The 25,122-nt window shown below is 31.7% G+C and overlaps 1 protein-coding gene across 4 annotated transcripts in view; it reads left to right on the forward strand.

The window, feature by feature from the left end:
• The first annotated feature begins 3,503 nt into the window (after positions 1–3,503).
• The window catches only part of LOC105339384 (uncharacterized), a 41,077-nt gene continuing 19,458 nt past the window's right edge, over positions 3,504–25,122 (forward strand). Inside the window, exons 1-11 of one of the 4 annotated variants that reach the window (XR_010708277.1) lie at positions 3,504–3,664; positions 4,719–4,860; positions 6,160–6,246; positions 6,632–6,699; positions 6,807–10,748; positions 11,844–11,976; positions 12,265–12,335; positions 12,983–18,313; positions 20,786–20,918; positions 21,200–21,270; positions 21,912–22,432. Coding sequence is in view for 2 of the 4 variants with exons in the window: in XM_011444909.4 (XP_011443211.2) it covers positions 18,244–18,313; positions 20,786–20,918; positions 21,200–21,270; positions 21,912–22,045 (408 nt within the window). In the remaining 2 variants the exon portion in view is untranslated. Of the gene's footprint in view, positions 3,665–4,718; positions 4,861–6,159; positions 6,247–6,631; positions 6,700–6,806; positions 10,749–11,843; positions 11,977–12,264; positions 12,336–12,982; positions 18,314–20,785; positions 20,919–21,199; positions 21,271–21,911; positions 22,433–25,122 lie in introns of those variants that run through there. The other 3 variants (XR_010708276.1, XM_011444909.4, XM_066068265.1) reach the window with 3 other exon arrangements.

Here is a 25,122-nt window from a genome sequence, read left to right on the forward strand (position 1 = left end):
ATTGATCAATTTTTTTAAATTTCAGCCTTGTATCCAAATGGAACATGTGACAGCGATGCCAACTGTTATTCCCTTGTTAATAAAAACCTCTTCTGTTGTATAGGGACCGGATGGTGTTGTCCTTATGGGTACGACTGTACTGGAACTTTCACCTGTAAGGGCATAAGGTATTAGCGGTCAAACATTCTTACTGATTTTATGTTGAATTGATTATTTAAATATTTATTTATATGTATCTTATCTACTAATTATTTTTCTCCGCATGACTCCCTGGTCGATTTGTATCTTAACAAAATAGGGGAAAACAGAAAGAGACAGACAAGATCTGCGGACACATCAAAGTTTTCCTATTTGAGGTCGAACGTTAATTCATTGAGTCGGTGCTCTCCTAGAAGCTTGAAGCTTAAAATCAACCGGTCACAATAAAATTCGTGCGTAATAAACCTCATGGAGATACATGTAACATGTAATATCATCACAATGTTTTTGAATAAGTTGTTGCCATTTACTAATTGTTTCAAGGCAGGATTTAAACAATTGGAGAAAGTGTAAATTTACATCCATTGAAAAACATATTGAAACTGGTTTGGATGTGATTAAGATTTGCAAGTGATAAAGTACAAACACTCTGGGGTGATTTAAGTCTTCATATATACAGAAAAACCTCTCAGAGAGTTGCTTTAATGTTTCGAATTTTATTCTTGGTGATCTACCATTGTCAAACAATAACAGGGTTATAAACTTCATAATTCTTTATGTTAAACAATATGACATATATTTTTATATCCTTAATGCAAAATAAAATGCCAAATTTTCTTGGATTACTCAGTCATTTTAGAATAAAATATCATATGGAAAAATATGCTGCTATCCAAAATCAAAAGCTGCTCAATTTTGAAAAATTGTTTGCTTACATGGAAAAATATTTCAGATTAGTTTATGATATTATGATTATAACTATTCGTATTATTATTTGTCTTTTGTTGTTGTTTTTGTTGTTGTTGTTGTTGTTGTTTTTAGGTTCTTTTTTTTGAAGCAAAGTAACCATTTACCACTAATATTGAAAAATGTATGTAAATATACTTGTGTGTGAGTGAGTATGCATGTGTATAAAATTATAAAAACTGAATTTATTAATGTCAACATTAGTATGTATGGAATAAAAACAATTAAGTATGAAACAAAAAGATTTGTAAGTGACTATACGATTAAATATTTCCACATTAAATTCTAAACTACATAAGTTTTGCTTTCAGGTGTGTGAGAGTAACAAAAAATAGTTTTTAAACATTATATGCATTAACACCTATACATCCATTTTGGCCCTGCCTTAGAGTCAAAACCCATACTCCAGGGAACATGAAATTAAATTTTAGTAGAGGGAAGATTGTCTAAGATTTAATAAATTTTTACTATATGGCCATATTGGCCCCAATCTAGAGCCTGAACCCCTGACCCAGGGGTCATGAATTTCACAATTTTGGTAGAGGGTTTTATTGACATCGTAATCATGCATTTAGTTTTAACAAATATATATGGGAGTTGAGAAGAAGATTTTATAAGATTTAATGCATTTTATCTATCTATTGCAATAATGGCGTCACCCTAGAGCCTGATCCCTTGGCACAGGGGTCATGAATTTCACAATTTTGGTTGAGGGCGTCATGGACATCATAATCATGCATTTAAATTTCAACAAATATATATAGGAGAAGAGAGGAAGATTTTCTAGGAATATATATTTTTAACTATATGGCCATATTGGCCCTATCCTAGAGCCTGAATGGGTCATGAAATTCACAATTTTGGTAAAGAGTTTCATTGTCATCATAATCATGCATTTAGTTTTTAACAAATTTATTTGGGAGTTAAGATGAAATTTTTCTAAGATTAAATACATTTTTACCATATGGCCATATTTGCCCCACCCTGGAGCCAGAACCCCTGACCCAGGGGCAATGAATTTAACAATTTGGTAGAGGGCTTCATGGACATCATATCCATGCAACAGTTTTTTCCTCACATGTGTGGGAGTAGAGAAGAAGATTTTTGAAAATTTGGGTTTCTGCATATTTGGCCTCACCTGTGGTTCCCCGGGGATGGTAGAGCCATGCATTTCACATTTTAGATTCCTCTTACCATAGCAATGCCTTACATAAAAATGGTTACAATTGGACTTGTAGATTTAAGAAGTTAAAAATGTAAAATTGTTAACGCACGACGGGCGACGCACGACGACAGACGAAAGCAGATAGCAATAGGTCACCTGAGTTATGCCATTCAGTCACTTTTCCAGACCATTCAGTTTACATTCAGTTGACCGAATGGCAGAGGTTCATCCTGTATCTGTTTTATTATAATAAAATATACTACAAAAAGACATTAATGGTAACCTAACAACAAAACTTTAAGATACAGGCACGTAGCATCGTTTTTTAAGCATGTGTGTGTGTGTGTGGGGGGGGGGGTGGCATCCATGAACATTTAATAAAAATGTTTGCTGCGCTAAAAAGTGGGGTACTCTGGTCTCTCTGATACTACGTGTCTGAAATAAACGTGATGACTTCAATTTTTCTATATTTCCTTACTTATGTAGCAATATACCTTCATCACCTACAAATGGCTTTTTGTCTCTCAGTTGTTTCAATACTTTTCTGTTTTTTCCCGATGACGACAAAGAGCACACGGCGGCTGTAACCGGTCAGCAAGGGATGCTCACTCCTCCATGTCATCTGATCCTATACTTTTATTTTTTAAGAGGTCCGTGTTTGCTCTGCTCCTTATTTCTATTTTTACTTTATTAAAGGCAAAAACAAATGTTGCTACGAACAAGGATACAAATGAGTTGTGGATTTTAGGTGCATCTAAAAACGACATCATTCGTATGTGTATACTCAAATAACAATCAATTCTTTTTAGAGTGTGTCAAAATACCTTACAAGTCAACACACATATTGATATTTGTAAATGTTATTTCCTTAAGAAAAAAAAGATTTACCTAGAAAGACACTTAATCGTTTATGGTTACTGTCATAACTCTGACGTCAGAATAAACACTTGATCAGACTGTTGGGTTTTTTCTGTTGCGTTATTAGGTAAAAAAAAAAACCCGTTTACATTGATAACCTCTTTCTCCCAGGTGAAAATAAGAAATATTTGACAAAACTTTTTTTTTTATCAGGAATCTGGTTTTTTGAGAGGCTCGCGATCATGTTTAGATATAATATTTAATTGTTTAAATAGAACGCGCTTTACCTGTACAGCTTTTGTACTTTATGTTAAGTTTTAATTGACCTCATACATCACAAGCCATGCAGTACAAATATTCACCTTGAATCGAAGGTGTGAGACGACGCAGAAGTCGATACCGGATGTTTATTTGTTTAGAGTCAGTACTCACTGCACCTATAAATTTTACTGTACAATTTGTTGTCGCACCCTGCATTTTGAACAAAAGAAAATATTTTGCGATTATTGCGAAATCTATTTGACACCACACACAACACTATAAAAGTATAAACAATAAACTTCCCTTGATACATGAATTTGGATTTCGAAGACTGTTCTTACAACTTACCCATACATTAACACACAATGGTGGACTTGAAACATTGGATCCCTATACTTTTTGTTTGTTTGATTTGCTTATTTTGTGCCACTGAAGGCAAGTGAAAGTTATTTACAGCTTTAAATATTTCAGAAGTTTAAAACAAGAACAATTTATTCTTGGGATAAATATTAGTATCGGGAAAAAGAGACATGTACTTGCATTATTAGGTAATTTTCTTGGCACCCAATTTATCGGACAAGATATTCTTTTTATCAATTGTAGTGTTGTGGTACTTTTCTTGTTAAAAATTAAACGGACTAGATGCTCATGCGTTACGCGCAGGTCTTTACAATGATGTCTTCAATGTAAATTTCATGATTGATAAATCAAGACTAACAAAATGCAATAGTAACCGTGTCTTACCAGCCCTTTGTCAAACTTCTTACTTCATTTCTATATTATCGAAATATAAACTATCATCGACCTTTCTAAAGCTGCATTTTTTATATCTTACATCAGAGGAAAAATGTATATTACCTTTAATATCTGTAATTTGAACCACTATGACTTTTTCCTCTTTTGTGACTCTTGAAAAAAGAAACAGATTTAAATAGTTTTGCATAAAACCAGTTAAATATTAACTTATATGTTAATATAAAAAAATATTTAGGTTCAGCACAAAATTGTATCTTTTCAGTTGACTGATAAATGTAATATCGTTAATAATAGAAATACACATGATGTTACTTTTTTCAACAACAAAACATAAGGCCGTGAAATAAAAAATATCAAGTTGATCTATCAAAGCGTTATAACATGAATGACATGTATTATATTTCATTATATAAATTCTCTCAAAGGATGAAGTTGGGTCGTTAAGTCACCTTAGGGGTGGCTGAAACGTATCTTTAAGGTAATAGAAAGAAATGGTTTTGACATTAAATAATCACATTTCCAAAACTTTACATCATTTAAATCAACAGTCAGTTTACCGAATGAAACAGTTTTATCTATCGGATTGTGTTAAATTTCATTACGACACTATCATAATAATCACCTCATAAAACTTAAAGAAAGGTTCCTTATTCCTTAAATTATGTTCAACATCACCAACCCCCAGTTTTTTGTCAAATATGTTATTCCAAGTTGATCAATTTTTAAATTTTAGCCTTGTATCCAAATGGAACATGTGACAGCGATGCCGACTGTCATTCCCTTGTTATTGAAAACCTCTTCTGCTGTATAGGGACCGAGTGGTGTTGTCCTTATGGGTACGACTGTACAGGAACTTCCACCTGTAAGGGAATAAGGTATTAGCGGTCAAACATTCTCACTGATTTTATGTTGAATTGATTATTTATATGTATCGTATCTACTAATTATGTTTCTCTGCATGACTTCCGGTCGATTTGTATCTTACCAAAATAGGGGAAAACAGAAACAGACAAGGTCTGCGGACACATCAAACTTTTCCTATCTGAGGTCGAACGTTAATTCATTGAGTCCGTGGTCTCCTAGAAGCTTGAAGCTTAAAATCAACCGGTCACAATAAAACTCGTGCGTAATAAACCTCATGGAGATACATGTAACATGTAATATCATCACAATGTTTTTGAATAAGTTGTTGCCATCTACTAATTGCTTCAAGGCAGGATTTAAACAATAGGAGAAAGTGTAAATTTACATCCATTGAAAAACATATTGAAACTGGTTTGGATGTGATTAAGATTTGCAAGTGATAAAGTACAAACACTCTGGGGTGATTTAAGTCTTCATATATACAGAGAGACCACTCAAAGAGTTGGTTTTAATGTTTCGAATTTTATTCTTGGTGATCTACCATTGTCAAACAATAACAGGGTTATAAACTTGATAATTCTATATGTTAAACAATATATTTTTAAATCTTTAATGCAAAATAAAATGCCAAATTTTCTTGGATTACTCAGTCATTTAAGAATAAAATATCGTATAGAAAAATATGCTGCTATCCAAAATCAAACGCTGCTCAATTTTGAAAAATTGTGGCTTACATGGAAAAATATTTAAATGGGTTTATAATATTATGCTTATTACTATTCGTATTTTTATTTGTTCTTTGTTGTTGTTGTTGTTTTTTGTTTTTTGGTTCTTTGTTTTTTTGGAAGCAAAGTAACCATTTACCACTAATATTGAAAAATGTATGTAAATATACTTGTGTGTTAGTAAGTATGCATGTGTATTAAATTTATAAAAATTGAATTTATTAATGTCAACATTAGTATGTATGTAATAAAAACAATAAAGTACGAAAAAAAAATTTGTACGTGACTATACGATTAAATATTTCCACATAAAATTCTAAACTATATAAGTTTTGCTGTTAAATTGGTTTTTTAACTTATTGATATGCCACAACATGTTATTTATTTTTATTTTATTATTAGTTTTCAAATATTATGAATAACTAGAGAATGTTTGATTATCACAACATATTAAAAGGAAGTTAAAACACTTGTCCAAATTGTTTTATGTAATAAGATTCCTACAAAATGTATTTCACTTGCAATTCTAATTGTGAATTTGATTCATTGAATCAAAACACATTTACATATTTTCTAAAATACTAGGTGGCAAGAAACCGATAAAAGTTTCGGAGATGACTCCAACGAGAGAGAGAGGATTAGGAACTCAAATCAATCTGTGATCGTAAACACGTATGTTTTTATAAAGAAGGGTAGAAAAAAAACCAACACTTTTCAGTATTTACAATTTTATTTATTATCAATTTGAGAGTTCTTGCAATGTTTGTGCGTATATATATATATATATATATATATATATATATATATATATATATATATATATATATATATATATATATATATATATATATATATATATATATATATATATATATATATATATATATATATATATATATATATAGAACCCCACAATGCATGCATTATTTCATGGAAAAATAAAAAAAATAGTTAAATTACCAAATTTTCCTTGGGATGATATCCTTCCTTAGGATCGACAAATTACTGTCAAAATATGTATACATGTATCTATATTTGCCCACTTTAATTTTTTCAGCATCATAGTAACCTCCATCCTGTTCGGTCTCATAATCTTTGGTATTTTAGTTCACTGTGGATGTTGCAGTAAGTCATGAATAGTATCTGTGTATCCTCAACCTAAGCACAAATAAATTGACTCCCCTCTGCATTGTGTTTATTAGTCTAATGTAATCTTATTCTTTAATGAACAGAGAGAAGAAATTTGCCAAAAGCTCAGCCTTTAACTCAGTCTCCACCTGCGTACAGTAGATTTTAACCTGCCTGCTGTTAGACCGCTGCATACGATTCATATCGCATCTTTCAACTCAACTTGCTGTGATTTAACAAAAGCTGAACTTGTTTTCTGGTTGCAATAACCTTTATACATGTAGTTGCCTAAACCTAGAAAGTTGTTTGGCATGGAAATGACAGTAACTGATCTATTACAATAGCCGTTGGACACAGGCAAAATATAAACATTATGAAAAAAAAATATGTCTGTATTAAAACTACCCAATAAATTTTTAAACCCAGTTTGCGATTTTTTTAAATATCGATTTTGATTTCAATGTAAATTTCATGTACCATGCGACGTAAATCAGCCTTAGACAACAGTTTCATGGCTATAAATTCTGTATTGTTGTACACAATTGTTACCCTCTTACCCAAAACATCATAACTGCGTTGTATATTTTTTTTTTTTACAAATTTAAGTTAATCTAAAATAAAGACTCTTGTAAAGAGTTTTGTATAATTTTTTGAAGTGGATTTTTCACAATATATATCGCTTTATTTTTTTAAAGGAAACAATGAGAGAGCCTATATAATAAATACATTATATAATTTAAGCGTTGACGGTAAATGTTACGGGGAAAATATATAAATAGTCAACAAATGTATCCCAACATGCATATAAGGCACAATAATTAAAAATATAATGTTGGTTTTCTTGTTTCTTTTTTAATATCAGTCGAGTCACAGATTGCTATTCAGTTTTTCAAGTGGGACTTAGGTCTTATGTCGCTAGTACTACTTTTGAATACTATATTTTATTTGTATAGATTTTTGGGCTAATATTAGAAAAAAGACCAACAAATTGTAAAAATTGATAGCCTTTATTCACGGCTTGACAGTGTTTAGATAAACAAGGTACAAAGACGCACTCTAAAGCTTGACATCTAGTTGACAACCATAGTGCATGTGTAAAGTTGGCAAAGATTTATCTACCAAAAAAAACCCCCCAAAAGTATCCACTTCTGAAGTCTGGCCGTGGGATCCAGGCTTTTGTACATGCCATGTGAAAACAAGTTATCTAATCTTGATGAGCAACAGAAATTGTTAACCATGGGAACCAATTTCGATCCATTGTTAGCAGAGTTTATTCAAATACTTGTACATGAAAAATAGTAACCACTTGTTGTAGCCTTCAACTCGACATAATGAGGTGTATCGACGACGTATTTTCAATTAACAATTGTTACTTACATTCTTACGTCGAGTCAATATGTCCCAGTGGCATTGAAATAAACAAGAGGCCAATTGGCCTTACCATTCACCTGAGTAGCATATAACCCATACACAAACTTGTCAGAGAGTCTCATATATGCACTTAAGATCTGGTCTACAAAATCATGAATTCAGTTTTCCTTTCAGGTGTGTGGGAGTAAAAAAAAATATTTTTAATCCATTTTGGCCCCGCCTTAGAGTCAAACGCATCCTCAAAGGGACATAAAATTAAAAATTTTAGTAGATGTAATATTTCTAAAGATTTATACATTTTTACTATATGGCCATCTTGGTCCCACCCTAGAGCCTGAACCCCTGACCCAGGGATCATGAATTTCAAAAATTTGGTAGAGGGTTTCATTGACATCGTAATCATGCATTTAGTTTTTAACAAATTTATATGGGAGTAGAAAAGAAGATTTTCTAAGATTTAATACATTTTATCTATATTGCCATATTGGCCCCACCCTAGAGCCTGAACCCCTAGCTGACACAGGGTTCATGAATTTCATTATTTTGCCTGAGTGCAACATCATAACCATGCATTTAGTTTTCAACAAATAAATATTGGGGTAGAGAAGAAGATTTTCTAAGATTTAATACATTTAACAATATGGCCATATTGGCCCCACCCTAGAGCCTGAATCCCTGACACAGGGGTCATGAATTTCACTATTTCGGTTGATGGCTTCATGGACATCATAATCATGCATTTAGTTTTTAACATATTTATATAGGAGTAGAGAAGCAGATTTTCTAATATTCAATATATTTTTACCGTATGGGCATATTGGCCCCACCCCAAAGCCAGATCCCTTAGCCAGGGGTCGTGAATTTCATAATTTTGGTAGAGGGCTTCATTGACATCATAACCATGCAACAGTCATTTCCTCACAAGTTGGGAGTAGAGAAGAAGATTTTTGAAAATTTGGCATTTTTGGATATTTGGCCCCACCTGTGCTTCCCCGGGGATGGTAGAGCCATGAATTTCACATTTTAGATTCCTCTTACCATAGAAATGCCTTACATAAAAATGGTAACAATTGGACTTAAAGATTTTAAGAAGAAGTTTAATATGTAAAATTGTTAACGCACGACGGACGATGCACGACGACAGACGATAACGGATAGCAATAGTAAACTCAGGTGACCTAGAAATACCACAGAATATGAGTCATCTCACAGGATGAACCTCTGCATTAAGTCAACTAATCGGTGACTGAAATGTAACTGAAAGGCGACTAAATGGCATCATTAGCTATGCCATTCAGTCACCTTTCCAGTCCATTCAGTTTACATTCAGTTGACTAAATGGCAGAGGTTCATCCTGTGTTTGTTTTATCATAAGAAAGTATACTACAAAAAGACGTTAATGGTAACCTAACAACAAAACTTAGTGATACAGGCTCGTAGCATAGTTTTTTAAGTAGGGGGGGGGGGGGGCAGACATATCCATGAACATTTAATAAAAATGTTTGCTGCGCTAAAAAGTGGGTAACTCTGGCCTCTCTGATACTACGTGTCTGAAATAAACGTGATGACTTCAATTTTTCTATCGTCAACTTTCCTTAATTATGTAGCAATATACCTTCTTCACCTACATATTGCTTTTTGTCTCTCATTTGTTTCAATACTCTTCTGTTTATTTCCGATGACGACAAAGAGCACACGGCGGCTGTAACCGGTCAGCAAGGGATGCTCACTCCTCCATGTCATCTGATCCTATACTTTCATTTTTTAAGAGGTCCGTGTTTGCTCTGCTCCTTATTTCTATTTTTACTTTATTAAAGGGAAAAACAAATGTTGCTACGAACAAGGATACAAATGAGTTGTGGATTTTAGGTGCATCTAAAAACGACATCATTCGTATGTGTATATTCAAATAACAATCAATTCTTTTTAGAGTGTGTCAAAATACCTTACAAGTCAACACACATATTGATATTTGTAAATGTTATTTCCTTAAGAAAAAAAAGATTTACCTAGAAAGACACTTAATCGTTTATGGTTACTGTCATAACTCTGACGTCAGAATAAACACTTGATCAGACTGTTGGGTTTTTCATGTTGCGTTATTAGGTAAAAAAAAAACCCGTTTACATTGATAACCTCTTTCTCCCAGGTGAAAATAAGAAATATTTGACAAAACTTTTTTTTTTTATCAGGAATCTGGTTTTTTGAGAGGCTCGCGATCATGTTTAGATATAATATTTAATTGTTTAAATAGAACGCGCTTTACCTGTACAGCTTTTGTACTTTATGTTAAGTTTTAATTGACCTCATACATCACAAGCCATGCAGTACAAATATTCACCTTGAATCGAAGGTGTGAGACGACGCAGAAGTCGATACCGGATGTTTATTTGTTTAGAGTCAGTACTCACTGCACCTATAAATTTTACTGTACAATTTGTTGTCGCACCCTGCATTTTGAACAAAAGAAAATATTTTGCGATTATTGCGAAATCTATTTGACACCACACACAACACTATAAAAGTATAAACAATAAACTTCCCTTGATACATGAATTTGGATTTCGAAGACTGTTCTTACAACTTACCCATACATTAACACACAATGGTGGACTTGAAACATTGGATCCCTATACTTTTTGTTTGTTTGATTTGCTTATTTTGTGCCACTGAAGGCAAGTGAAAGTTATTTACAGCTTTAAATATTTCAGAAGTTTAAAACAAGAACAATTTATTCTTGGGATAAATATTAGTATCGGGAAAAAGAGACATGTACTTGCATTATTAGGTAATTTTCTTGGCACCCAATTTATCGGACAAGATATTCTTTTTATCAATTGTAGTGTTGTGGTACTTTTCTTGTTAAAAATTAAACGGACTAGATGCTCATGCGTTACGCGCAGGTCTTTACAATGATGTCTTCAATGTAAATTTCATGATTGATAAATCAAGACTAACAAAATGCAATAGTAACCGTGTCTTACCAGCCCTTTGTCAAACTTCTTACTTCATTTCTATATTATCGAAATATAAACTATCATCGACCTTTCTAAAAGCTGCATTTTTTATATCTTACATCAGAGGAAAAATGTATATTACCTTTAATATCTGTAATTTGAACCACTATGACTTTTTCCTCTTTTGTGACTCTTGAAAAAAGAAACAGATTTAAATAGTTTTGCATAAAACCAGTTAAATATTAACTTATATGTTAATATAAAAAAATATTTAGGTTCAGCACAAAATTGTATCTTTTCAGTTGACTGATAAATGTAATATCGTTAATAATAGAAATACACATGATGTTACTTTTTTCAACAACAAAACATAAGGCCGTGAAATAAAAAATATCAAGTTGATCTATCAAAGCGTTATAACATGAATGACATGTATTATATTTCATTATATAAATTCTCTCAAAGGATGAAGTTGGGTCGTTAAGTCACCTTAGGGGTGGCTGAAACGTATCTTTAAGGTAATAGAAAGAAATGGTTTTGACATTAAATAATCACATTTCCAAAACTTTACATCATTTAAATCAACAGTCAGTTTACCGAATGAAACAGTTTTATCTTGTATCTGAATTTAAGGTATCCTCTCTTTAACATGACATGCTATTTTTTCCATCCTTCAATGTATACAATTTTTTCCTCATAAATGATTTTTAAATCAAAATGTTGACTTCTCTCTTTTACATGATATGAATATTACTTTTCACATTTCCCCTCTAGTTTTTGCAATTTTAATTTTTTTTTTGTCATCCATTAAAGCTCTGAATCCTGACGGTACCTGTAGCAACAACAGCGATTGCCCGTTTTCCTACTACCACTGCTGTACCGGAACAAAATGGTGCTGCCCGACCATGACTATATGTACCGGAACATCCACCTGTATTGGAATCGGGTATAGCTTTCATTTCTTAGAATCAACGTCAATAATAAATGAGATTACTGAATGACACCTACTCATTTTATTGCTACTTATAAAACATCATCTGTCTGACCATATGTATGTAACACATGTGTTTTAAAAATATATATGTAACATATATTTTATCTTGCAAATTTCTTTTAAACCATCCGCTCCCTGCCCAAATTTTATAAACTTTCCCCTGTTTTATAGTAATTGAAGCACTATAATGAATGTTGTTTGATACGGATGCTAATGTTGTTTGATAAACTTGTGTTTCAGATATATCATCGGGCCTATCATTGGTCTGGTCGTCCTAACCGTCTGTATTGTTGTCGTCTGTATCTGTCGAAGTAAGTCACGTGGCGTTTTGTATAATCTCAATAGACTTTCCACTTGAGAATTGCAGTATGCTCCACATGACCTATTCTCTAAATCATGGCGATGAAAAAAAAATTACAAATACACAATAAAGTGACAATTGGATTTCAAGATTTCAAAATAACATATTATTCTTGACAAAATCAAGTATATGAATGATTTAGGTCGAGGAAAATTTTCATAAAAGGTTAAGGCTGGTTATATACGTGATATTTATTTGATATAAAGTACATATAGGTCGAGGTTGCGTGAATATTTTTTCCATTTTCTGTAAAAAAAAAAAAAAAAAACATCAACGTGGAGCACACTTAAAGAAACAGAAGAACTACTAATTATTCATAATTATGCTTATTATTTTTTCTGGATTATTATCATTATTAATGTAGTGAACGATTTACTGAATTGCAATTAAGGGGCATTAAGGTAGATACATGTAGCTTAAAATGCAATATACATTTATTTTTTGTTACTTATAATTCGGTAAAATCTGGAATTTAAATGTGCAAATGGAACAAAGGTGAACAAAACAAATTGTATAATTTTCCTCAATGGGATAGTGGTAACCTCTAACTAACATGTAACTTCTATCAATTTATTTTTCTTATTTCACTATGAACAGATAGGAAACAACGAACTCCTGGGGTCGTGTACAATTCTCAGACTACGACTCAACCTGGAAACGGTGTAACCAATCCGAATGTCTGGCCATCACAGCCGGAGTACGGACTATCTAATCCGGCTTACGGACAAATGCAACCTCCGCAATACAGCGTACAACCTTTACAGACTAAAAAAGCGTGAGAATACTGACGGAGAGAGAATAACTGATTGAAGTAGAAATCCAAATTTAGTTTGGGACAATCGTAAACCATAAATATCTGGTGCTTTTATGTGCAATACAGCTAACCAGCCCTTGTGTTTCTCTTTGAGAGGAAACAGTACACCAACCAGTTTATCTAACGCAAGAAAAGGCACATGATGAGAACTTTTCTTTGATTTAATTTAGTGTCGGCATTTTTGATACTTTGTTTGAGGTTCAAAATGATATAGTTGCTAAATTGTTGACCAAAGAAACAACTAATAGAGGTGTCGTTTTGACTATCTTAAACCTGAAACGCCAGGATGTTTATGTAACTATTCAATATTTGCAAACACATCACCATATATATCAGCTATTCCATGAAAATCTTTTTTTTTTTCTTCACCAGTTTTACAATAGCGCTGGCATGGTGAAATTAATCAAAAGAGTTTGATTTCTTTGTTTTTCATCTACACAATCTATTTGAAAACAGTGCATCAATTAAACTTTTATAGCTTACATTCATCTGCGTAATAAATATCATATCAGAGGTTATAAACGTCCAACCTCATTACCAGTTATCGATTTATTTAAATTATTTATAAGTTGAATTAAACGTGGTGTGTATAATAGATGAATTTTTTCTTTATAAATGTTAAATTAGGACAGATGTGGTACAATTTGGGGTCTTAAACTGCATCATGATCACTGAAAACTATGATTGAACTATTGAGTTTTTTTAAAAGAAATATGTTAATTTCCGAAAAGTAATTTCAAAAGAAATTCAAACAATATAAACAATGGACGACTTAAGTCCTCAACAGCGTACCAATCTGTATTATTACATGTATAAGAATATGAGTGTTGTAATAATTTGCTATTTTCATGATAATTGCAAAACATATTTTTTTTAATGAAATAAATGTAAAGAGCTGCATAAATCTACATATGCAGTCTATGAAAAATACTGTTTCGGGTTTTGATTCACGATATTAGTTAAGTAAGAAGCTCAGTATACCAATAATTCAAAATGTTTATATTAAATGGCTGCTTGACATGTGGATTTTCGTTTGATTCGAGTCATGTTTGTTAATGTAAGGATGCAAACGTCCTCATGCATTAACAGTTAACTTGAAATAAAATGGAATTTAAAGAATAGAAATTGGTTTGTGTACTCATGTTAGCATTAACAGTTTTAAAAAATTGATCAGTTGTCATTCATAGAAAATAGAAGGTGAAATAGATTCAACCAATATTTTTGTAATAGAAAATATACATGGGTTATGATTTTTCTTAGCGGGTGGTATCAATTGTGAGCTTGCTCACAGTACTTCTAGTTATTACATATCTGTATTTGTAACAGTGGCCAACAATCAACATGTTGAAAGACTATGCAGTTAATATATTTTTCTACCTAATATATCAAACTGTTTCCGTCAAAAAATGTTTCATGAAATCAAGTAAATGTTTCCTTTTTTATCATTTATTTCTTTTTTAAAGAACAGACGTGTAGAGCAGACTTCAGTCAAACACACTAAGGAATAAAAACTTACGTGTTATTTTGTGGTTACTTGACTACATGGGAAAAAATTAAGTAACAAAAAAGCAATAGAAAAAATAGTGATAATAAAAAATACACGTCAGCAGCAAAGATACCTTTCCAACTATCCCAATTTTAAAATATCTTAATTATCAAGTTTGTATTGCAGAATATCTTTCAATATTGTGTTTTAGGTTTAAGTGACGAAGGAAATCAATCAAGCATGGAATCTTATTTGACAAAGGAGAACAAAATATATTTTGTTTTAAATACAGAATTATAAAGTTAATGATTTTGTTATGAAACGACAATGGAAGTTGGCCAAGTATAATATTAGACATATTACATCCAGTTCTTTCAGAGCTTTCTATAAATATTTTATTTAACTCCACAGGGTACGTATTTTCTCACAGGAAATAAAAACGTATTTTGCTTCCACATTATTTTAACAAAACCCACATATGTCAGTAATTTTGATATTCATTTTTTACCGTAACATCCAACTGGAAGAAATTTGTGTGAAATTCTTAATTGAAGCCACGTGCTCTGTACAGAAGAATCTTTGATAGTTTTAAAACAAATCTTAGAAATGTCATATACAATAAGATCTTCAAGATTATAATCTGTTTGATCTGTTTTCCATTTGTTTACAAAAATTGGGGTAACCACATTTTCATTCCAAACATGTAAATATTTTTGTACACTTTTCATGGATTATAATTCTTTAAAGAAAACGGTATACATGAATTAGGATTTCTTTAAAAAGAAGTCCTGTCAATGTTAGACGTTTTAAAAAGTTAAAAATTGCTGTTGTATCACTGTTGTATTGCATTAAACATATACGGTGTATTCTTGAAATTGTATTTATATTTAAATTCATCCTAACCGAAAAAGTTATAATTCTTATCATAAAAAAACTTTTTTTCTGGAACATCAAATCAACAACGACAAAGTCTATGAAATCGTATACAAAATGTACACTATGTGTCATAGGCATTATTTGACTAAACATACTACGGAAAAATATATACACATTCAGCATAAATTTACCGAAAATACTTTGTGTTATTTTTTTTTAGTTTCGAATGAAATCTTAATCGTACTAAAGCGTATAAAACGGAAAATTTAGTACGCAACAATTACAATTAATTTATATTAAATGGAGCCAGCATACAATGCATTATTTGACTTTTCACACATTAGGTGTATTTATCAGACAAATGTGATGAAACATAAAAATAAATTTATTAGAAAAAAAAACAATCGGTAAACAAAAAAATTCTCTTCGTTACATATTTTATAAAACTTGTATTTAGATTTATGTCTTTAAAATCATGAACAAACAGGATTGTTAAATGGAAAATGTTTTTTATATACAAAAATGAATATTACGACAAACAAGGAAAATAATTGGTTGTAGATTTGAGGTGCACCAAACATTACATTATCGGTACGTGTCATTCTAAACTCAAATCAATTATTTTTCAATTTTTAATGAGTAAAGATGTAAGCTACATTACATAACAATTAAATATTGTTTGTCGAAATTGCATTTGAAATTACCGCAATTTCGATCAAAAATTTAAATGACTGGCCTTTCTGTAAGGTAAGAAAAATGACAGTTAAGAAAACGTAACAGGGACATGAAGTTCGAGATGAAAAAAATTAATTTCATATCAAATGAACTGAGTGCATTTTTCATGAAGATATTTTGTACTTTTATCTTAAATAACCGTTTACCTCATAAATTAGTAGCCTTGCTGTATAAATTAACAGTTTTAATCGGAGGTGTAAGGTGACTCAAAAATCGATACTGAATATCGTCATTAGTAACGAATTCACTGGCCCTACAAACATCACTGTATTCTTCATTATCCCACCCTATAATTTGAAAACAAAAGTAAATAAAAGACTTGCAAGAACTGGAAAGTGGTTAGCAAGTTTGTTTTCAAATTGTTAGGAATACATGCATTGATTCTCTTAAATGGACATTTTTCTTTACAATAGAGTCCCAATACATGTTTCAAAATAACAGTTAAAGCTTGTTTTTTAATCATGAAGTTGTAGTTATCCCAAAAGCATGCGCGTCGACTTTCTACTCAAATATATCCCAGCATTCTCGACCGCATCTTGTAATTGCTTAAATTTTTGAAAGTTCTAAAACTACATACAGTAATATCAGAGTAAAGATCAATATGTTACACTCACCCTAGTAAACATGATACAATAATACAAAAAAACTGTGTTCTTTTTTGTGATATGAATTTTATTAATTTAAAGCAATGACAAAAAAATCCGCGCTTAATGATTTAAAAGTAAAGTCCGAAGGAATTGTAAAAAAAAAACATGGTTTGATAAGTTTTCTATATCTAAAGTTCCTTGTAATTTGTACACGTATATTTGTTATCTTCTGAACGCAACGCATTTCTTTTTATAAAATGCATTTGAATCTGAGTTTTAATGAAACCGACGGATTTTGTCACGTTCTTCGTCCGGAATACAGGAATATCTACGCATTTAAAGGGAACCTGAAGGTGACTTTAAGAAAACAGATGGTATTTTTGTTTCTTAGTTATAAACAATATGTTGTTCGTGTATAAGTTTGGTAAAGATTTAGAATAGATATTTATCTTCTGAGAGAGAAAGAGAAATAGAGAAAGAGATGAACTTATTCTATATATCTGACCAACCTGCATTCATAAATATTTCAAATTTTGATTACCGATAAATTATTTAAGCCCCCGTACGCTCTATATAATTCTCTTGAATAAAGGAATAAGTTATATGAGAGAAAATAAACAGTATATACAGATGCTCATTCGTTCTGTATTAACATCCCAAGGCTGTCAGTCTTCGCTAAAACAATATGATGTGTATGATCGACACATTTTTACTGCATAAACGCATTTTGATATTGCTAACTTCTGTTACTTTTTTCCTGTACATTGTCCAATAGAATACAAATCGTTAATGAAAACAGCTCACAAAAAGGAGTTTTTGATATAAAGCGGACGGCTTCACATTATCAATTTGTACTTTTATCGATGTCTGAAATTAAAAAAAAATATATTCAATGCAAGCAATACATTTGAAAAACAAATTGTAGTTTAGATATCAACACTAGTACTAAACCTTAATTATATCCAGTTAAATGGGGTTTTATTTACTCTTACCTTAATAAATATAGTGTTGTCTGTTTAAATTAACCTGCCGTAACATTATATCCAAGTTAACCTCGTAAACAGATTTAGATACCCGATAATTTTTATACAACGCAGTTATTCAACAATTTTACGGTTGAATAGTCGTAACTACTGCGTAAATAGTACTGAATTAATGCATTCAACCCGTAATTTTGGAAAAGATAAAAATAGTTTACGGTATAACAAAGGTATTTTATCTCTTAAAATAGTTAGCTATTTTTAAAGCATTATTTACCCCTCAGTTATATAAATTCTGTAGACTCTAGCCAACTTCCAATTCAAGTTTGGATCGTGTATTTCACAGAATAAGACTTAAGGCCGACAAATATTAAAGCAAGATGGCAGATTTCAAATCCATGATGGCATTATTTGGTTTTTGCTTCATCTATATGCTCTGCATTACAGAAGGCAAGTCACATTTTTAAGATTTTAATATTCTTTTTTATTATTTTATTGCTTTGCTATGGCATTTTTTCGGATTGTTGTAGTGTACATATAAGTTTTATTCAAAATTGTATGTGGTTGAAAGATTTTTTCCAAAATGTTAAGGAATGAAATATGCATACATTACCAAAAAGAATTAAGATAAGAAGAAAAAAGTTTTTAGCGGGTAAGGTGGGGTTGATTGTGACCATATTTGTGTATAAAATAAATTTTATAAATCTTAATTTTTGTATTCAACCAACGAGTGTTTTCACCAGCATGTAACTTAATGTAGCTAGAACATATTTAATTTCCAAGTTGTGGTCCGTATTTTTACGGATTTAAAAAAAATCACACGAAAAAATATACGAAAGAAATAATAATGTTCTAGAGTAATTTGTCGGCATACTTCGAATTAATTCTGTAAGAAAGAAGTAATACCGACACTTAACCAATCAATTAATTCTGTATATAAGAAAGAAGTAATACCGACACTTAACCAATTGATTAATTCTGTATACAAGACAGAAATAATACCGACACTTAACCAATTAATTAATTCTGTATACAAGAAAGAAGTAATACCGTCACTTAACCAATTAATTAATTCTGTATACAAGACAGAAGTAATACCGACACTTCACCAATTAATTAATTCTGTATACAAGAAAGAAGTAATACCGACACTTAACCAATCAATTAATTCTGTATATAAGAAAGAAGTAATACCGACATTTAACCAATTAATTAATTTTGTATACAAGAAAGAAGTAATACCGACACTTAACCACATTTTTCGTTTTGCACTTGGCACGGATATTGTGGAAATTTAAAGAAGGGAATTTACCCTTTAGTTCTCATTTAAAATATTTTTGCGACTGCAAAATAAGTTTAAAGTACAGTAGTATTTCGAAATAGTAAACAGTCAAAATACACTAGGCATGCTCTAACAAAATTAACACTCTAGTAAACAACTATTTGTGTCTCTGTTGAAATTATAACCCAGTTATGCGTTTTAATTACGAAGATGTTCAAAAACGAGTAAACAAGAACAACACAAGGTTATTTGCTTAATTACACTAAAGTTGTCCATTTGTTAGTACATGTTTATATCAACTTAGTTTAACTCCCTTTATTTATTACGAATTTTTTTTTACAGAACAAAATCATCAGTTGCAATACAGGTGTTATTTTGATAATTGGGGAACTAATATTATTTTTCTGGACATACATATTTAGCAAGGGTGACATTGAACTTCTTACGCCTTGACATATCCTCAGGACTCCCAGAATGAACAATCTGAATAAAAAAAGTGTATCATGTTTACACCAACCTTAGTTTTTGCCAGAATGATTGCTGATTATGATACAATGGCGAACAAGTCATTTCATAGAGAAACATTTGATTCTGAATGAGTACCAATACTCTTTTCACAAAGCTAGTGTGATTCCTCGTGCATTCTGCTGGAATACTTTTAATTTAAATAAAGTGATGTTGGCTTTGTCTACCTGTCACTTTGCGTGGCACATGTATTTCAGCTTTATTTTAAATCAACCTTAATATATGTCATTCCGGATTTCATATCAAGTTATTTACATCTGTCTTGGGTATGGCATTTGAATCCTGTGAAACAATATACGCAGGAACACAGTGAGTGCAATAATTACATGCAAATATATTCTTTGTATTAACCAGTCTTCAACAGTTTTGCACAACAAAAATGAAATTCAATATATGCAGGTTTTCTACAGACAGTAAATAGTGAATAAACGTGTATAACTACACACATTCATCTTCACAGAAATCTTAAATCAAATCTCCTAGATCTCATGTAGTGTTGTCAAGTGCAGACCCATTATCGGTTTTCGGCTTCTTTCCGTCTCTGCTACAGACCTCAAATCAGTACAGACATTAGCGAATGGTATTCATTTGATTTTACAAAACATGATGGTATTCAGCAATTTATTCATAGCTCCAAATATTTTATTGCATACATGATTTTGTAATAAAACACCTACGTATAATGAATATGTATGTATTATGAATATGTATGTATTATGAGTATGTATGAATTATGAATATGACAAGGTATTAAAAGTCAGTTAATATCGTAATCTCCCCCACCCCCACCCAGCCATTGTAAAATTGAATAAACATAGAGTTGCCCCCCCCCCCCCCCCCCCCCACACACACACACACTTTTCTGTGACCATGTAAAAATAGAATTGAAAATAAGAAGATCAACAGTTTTCCTTTTTTGGGGGGGGGGCTTGCTTTTTTGGATAAGTCTGCCCCTCCCTATTTTCAAAAACGATGCTACGTGCCTGACTTATACATGTTTCAACTCAATGCCTATTGAATATTTATCTTCATGAAATAGTGTTGAACTAAATCTCTCTAAATTTTTACTCTAAAGAGACAGATGATCTTAATTTCTCCTTTTATTATCATTTCAGCTCTAAATGCTGATGGTACGTGCAATAGTGACAGCGATTGTCCGTTCTCATTTTACCACTGCTGTACCGGAACTAAATGGTGTTGTCCTTCCGGGTATATATGTACCGGAACATCAACATGTATAGGAATCGGGTAAGGATAAATGGAGGTGAAAAAAACCAAAATCATAAACATTAACTTTCTACAGATATCTCACTGAAGCTGTTCAGTTTTGTTTGAACATTCATTGTATGGTTTGTTACATTGAGAGAGAGAGAGAGAGAGAGAGAGAGAGAGAGAGAGAGAGAGAGAGAGAGAGAGAGAGAGAGAGTGCTGTAATAATTACCAGTTTTCAAATTACATGCATTAATTTTATTCACATGCTTTACAATTCGGTATATATATTCAATCATTCCTGACCGTTCATCTTTCAGAGTGATCATCGGTCCCATCGTTGGCCTTGTGGTCATTATAGCCTGTGTTGTCGTCTGCTGCATCTGTTACAGTAAGTCACGTGTTTCAAATATATTACAGAGATCATAATATATGTGTACACAGCTGAACCAATTAAAATATTAAAATGATTTTCTTTGAAAAATTGATATCATAATTACTTGATGCATAAACTATCTATTAGACCTCAACACTTATTAAAATACAAATTATATAAAGTCAGTCTTCATTAATATGGACAGAATTGTGTATGAATTTTTCCCGTTTTCCCGACTGCGACAAAAAAGCCCACGGTGGATGTCACCGGTCGGTAGAGGCTGTTTGCTCCTCCAGGGCTCCTGATCCTACCTCTTTTATAAGAAGTCCGTGTGTGCTCTGGTCCTGTTTTGTATTTGTCCTTTAGACTTTTGATTGTAAACACCTTTTGTATCACCAAATTCAAGATTCTAAGAACGAAGGCATAAATGCATCAGGGGACCCCCTGCAGAATCGAAAAATATGGTTTAAAAACTTCTGAATTTTTTGGGCGAAAAGCTTTTAAGATGTCCTTCGTTACAGAAATATACATAATTGTCGTATTGTACAAAATATGTGTGCTTTGTATTCTTTGGTACAGATATATTCTGATATACTTAAAAAAATATATAGTTGCAACATTTCTATATCTACCAATATCTCGTTAACTTTTAACAGAAAAGAAACAACAGACTCCTGGAGTTGTGTTCAATCCGCAAGCGCAACCAGCATACGGGCAGTCTAACCCGGCGTATGGATCTCCGCAACCACAGCCATACAGCGTGCAACCGCCACAGCCAACCAAAGCATAAACAATAATGAGTGGATGTCTAGTTTTAAAATCGCATTTTGAACTCATTTCTTTAAATTTCTCAAATAGTTAAGTTTTCACATATGTAAAAATCGTTAATGTTTGTACATACAAATGTTTTAAAATCTGAACAAGTAATGCTTCATGTTGATTCATTTTTCATATCTATAAGCACATATTATGTATGTTTGATTTTCATGTGAATAGTCCACCTATTTTTACTGTTGTTTTTATATGATTATAGACAATCCTTAAATGATCAACAGAGTGTTATTTATTTGTCATTTGTATATCCTTTATCTATCTAGCATACCTTTTCGTCTGTACAAAATTCAGATAGTGCTTTTGAATACCTCATCAACTATAATAAAAACAAGTATTTTTTCTATTTTTTGTTTGTTACATTTAATAAGGACGTCCCAGATTTATTTTCTGGATATTCGTATCTAAATGGATTTGTTATCAAAAACGATAACATGGACTTGGACAAACGTTTTGTAAAAGGACATTCCAAAAATTTGACCCAATTTGCATAGAACAATAGTAACAGACATATTGCATTTGCGTGACCAAGCAAATTCGTTTTCTTTTTTTCTAAGTTACATGTAATTTATCTAGGACAGTAAAAAATAAGTATTGAAGTTAACAAAGATTGCACTTATTTCAGCTTTAAATAAAGGTAATAATCATCGACCCTGTTTGGGTTTTCAACCCAATTATGTTGATTCCCAGCCATATTTTGAACACTCCTACCTGTCTTTAAAAAATGCGTTGCGTTACAGGTCTGACTTAGCCAAACACAAAATATCACCCTTGTTGTCTAGAATTTAACCTTAAAGGAGACATTCACATTGTAAAGTTAAACGAACATTTTATGAATGAAAAGAAGAGATTTTGAGATAAAAAGAAGAAAAAAAGTTAAAGAGACTTACAGACAGTAGATCACATACACAAGGAATGATGAGTAAAAGTAAAGTAATAAATTAGTGAAATACGTTTTCACTTAAAGTGAAGACTGAAAAAAAAATCAGAAAAAAGTGAAAATCGTGTGATTAAAAAAGAACATGGTTAACCAAGAAGACATTTAAAAGAGAAAGAAAAAAGATGAAAGAGAGGTGGGAAGGTGGGACATAGAGAGACTTACAATGACATTGCTATAAAGTATTTAAAAATACTGCGAGACATTAGTTTTTCAGACGGATGAAATTTCACAATTCTTGTCATTCACTTAAAGTTAAGTGATATCTTTGTTGTTCATTACAGCTTTGCTTTTTTGTTTGTAATCCCGATATTAGAATCAAAACCGTTTGTCAATAACTCTGAACAAGCTGCAGTTGTTTAATTTAGAATAAAAGTCGCATGTTAGTAATATTATCATTGTGTTTAGGCATGCGTTTTAGCTGAATTTTCTGGGTTTTTTAATTTTCATTTTAGGAGAACAGTTTTGAATACCTTTTATTGTAACGTTCCAAAAGAGATGCAAACTTTTTTTTCAAGTCTATCTTTTGAATACACGATACTAACTTACCTAACTATAAGTTAAAGCCTTCTCAGTGGCATGGCAGCCCACAAAGCCGGTGCTTATCCTCGGGTTTTGTGGTGTTAAGCAAATGATATTCTATGACCCCACCTGGATAGGACCTCATTCCATCGCAGGTTATCCCCCAGCATAAGCCGATAACCAATTTAAGGGGGGTGAAAAATTATAATCTTGTTTAATTGCACAACATACAACATCAAGTGACCACAGAGCGGTTTGAATAAGCGATTGTTCGTTAACAGACATAGCGCCCATAATCAATCACTGCAATTAGTGGTTAATTGAAGGTTTGAAAAACTAAATCTATCGGGAACATAGTCGTAAGAACAAAATAAAAAAGTAACATAAAACACCATGATACATTATCCTGTATTATTATACTTTCATGTTAAATACTGAAATCTGATTGGTTTAGACGCAGTTGATAATCCGTTCTATTACCCTCAGCGTTAGCAACACACTTAGAAACGGGTAACACAACGAATTGTTACATACGCGTAAATTATGCGCGTATGGTTCGTCGTGGAATTCACGTCATTTCTATATATTTACATTTTCCAGTGTCTTTGCCTGTGATAACACTACGTATCGATTTTGTACTATAAAACCCATAATACAAATGACGCCAAATTGGGGCGCCAGCTTGGTTTGCTTATTTACATTTTTATATTTAATCGTACGATGGCTTAAAGTTATATAAATATAAGTAATAAGGAATCATTCTTTGAATATTATGAGGTGATCATTTCGGTCGGGGCGTGATCAAATCTATCATAAAGCCCTTCGGGCTTTATTGGATTTGATCACGCCCCGACCGAAATGATCACCTCATAATACTCAAAGAATGATTCCCTATTTCTTATATAAAAGCAGTAAAAAAAAATCTCTAAAATTAAGACATTCAATATAATAAAATAAATTATGCCTGTTTGGGAGGATAACAGTTGATAACAGTTGAAATCGACACCCCTCGTCGGTTGACAATGGTATCTCCGGGGTGTCAATTTCAACTGTTACCTTCCCAAACCGGCGCTATTTATATAATGTTAAAGTGTCAATACATATGAAGTTGTAAAATACAAACTTGTGCACTTTAAAAAATACATTTCTTTGAAAAGTCAATAATTCTGCATATCAAATACAATTATATAAATCAACAAAAGATATCTTTTTGTTGACCATGTCCAGAACATACCGTATGTATCCCTTGTAATTTCTTATGACGATGTTGAATGTATTGATTTTATCAATTTGTTTCTGATCTGAATTATCTTCAAATCTAATACATGTAACATTTACTGTGTTCTGTTTGCTTTTTTGTGACAGTTCTTATACATATTTTAATTATCATATCTTTTCCCTTTATTCATTCTAATAAATTGTTAAAATATTTTTAATTGCGCTTTTACCAATTTTTTTAACACCTTTTCTTGTTTCCCACCTGTAATTATGTATAGAGTGGCTATATCAAGCTTCAAGGGGGATCTACGGAGTGAGGTTAAAAAAAATTTTCTCAGTTTGTTTTACAATTTTATTTT

Source organism: Magallana gigas, chromosome 8 (assembly GCF_963853765.1).
Source record: "Magallana gigas chromosome 8, xbMagGiga1.1, whole genome shotgun sequence".
NCBI classification, from domain to species: Eukaryota; Metazoa; Mollusca; class Bivalvia; order Ostreida; family Ostreidae; genus Magallana; species Magallana gigas.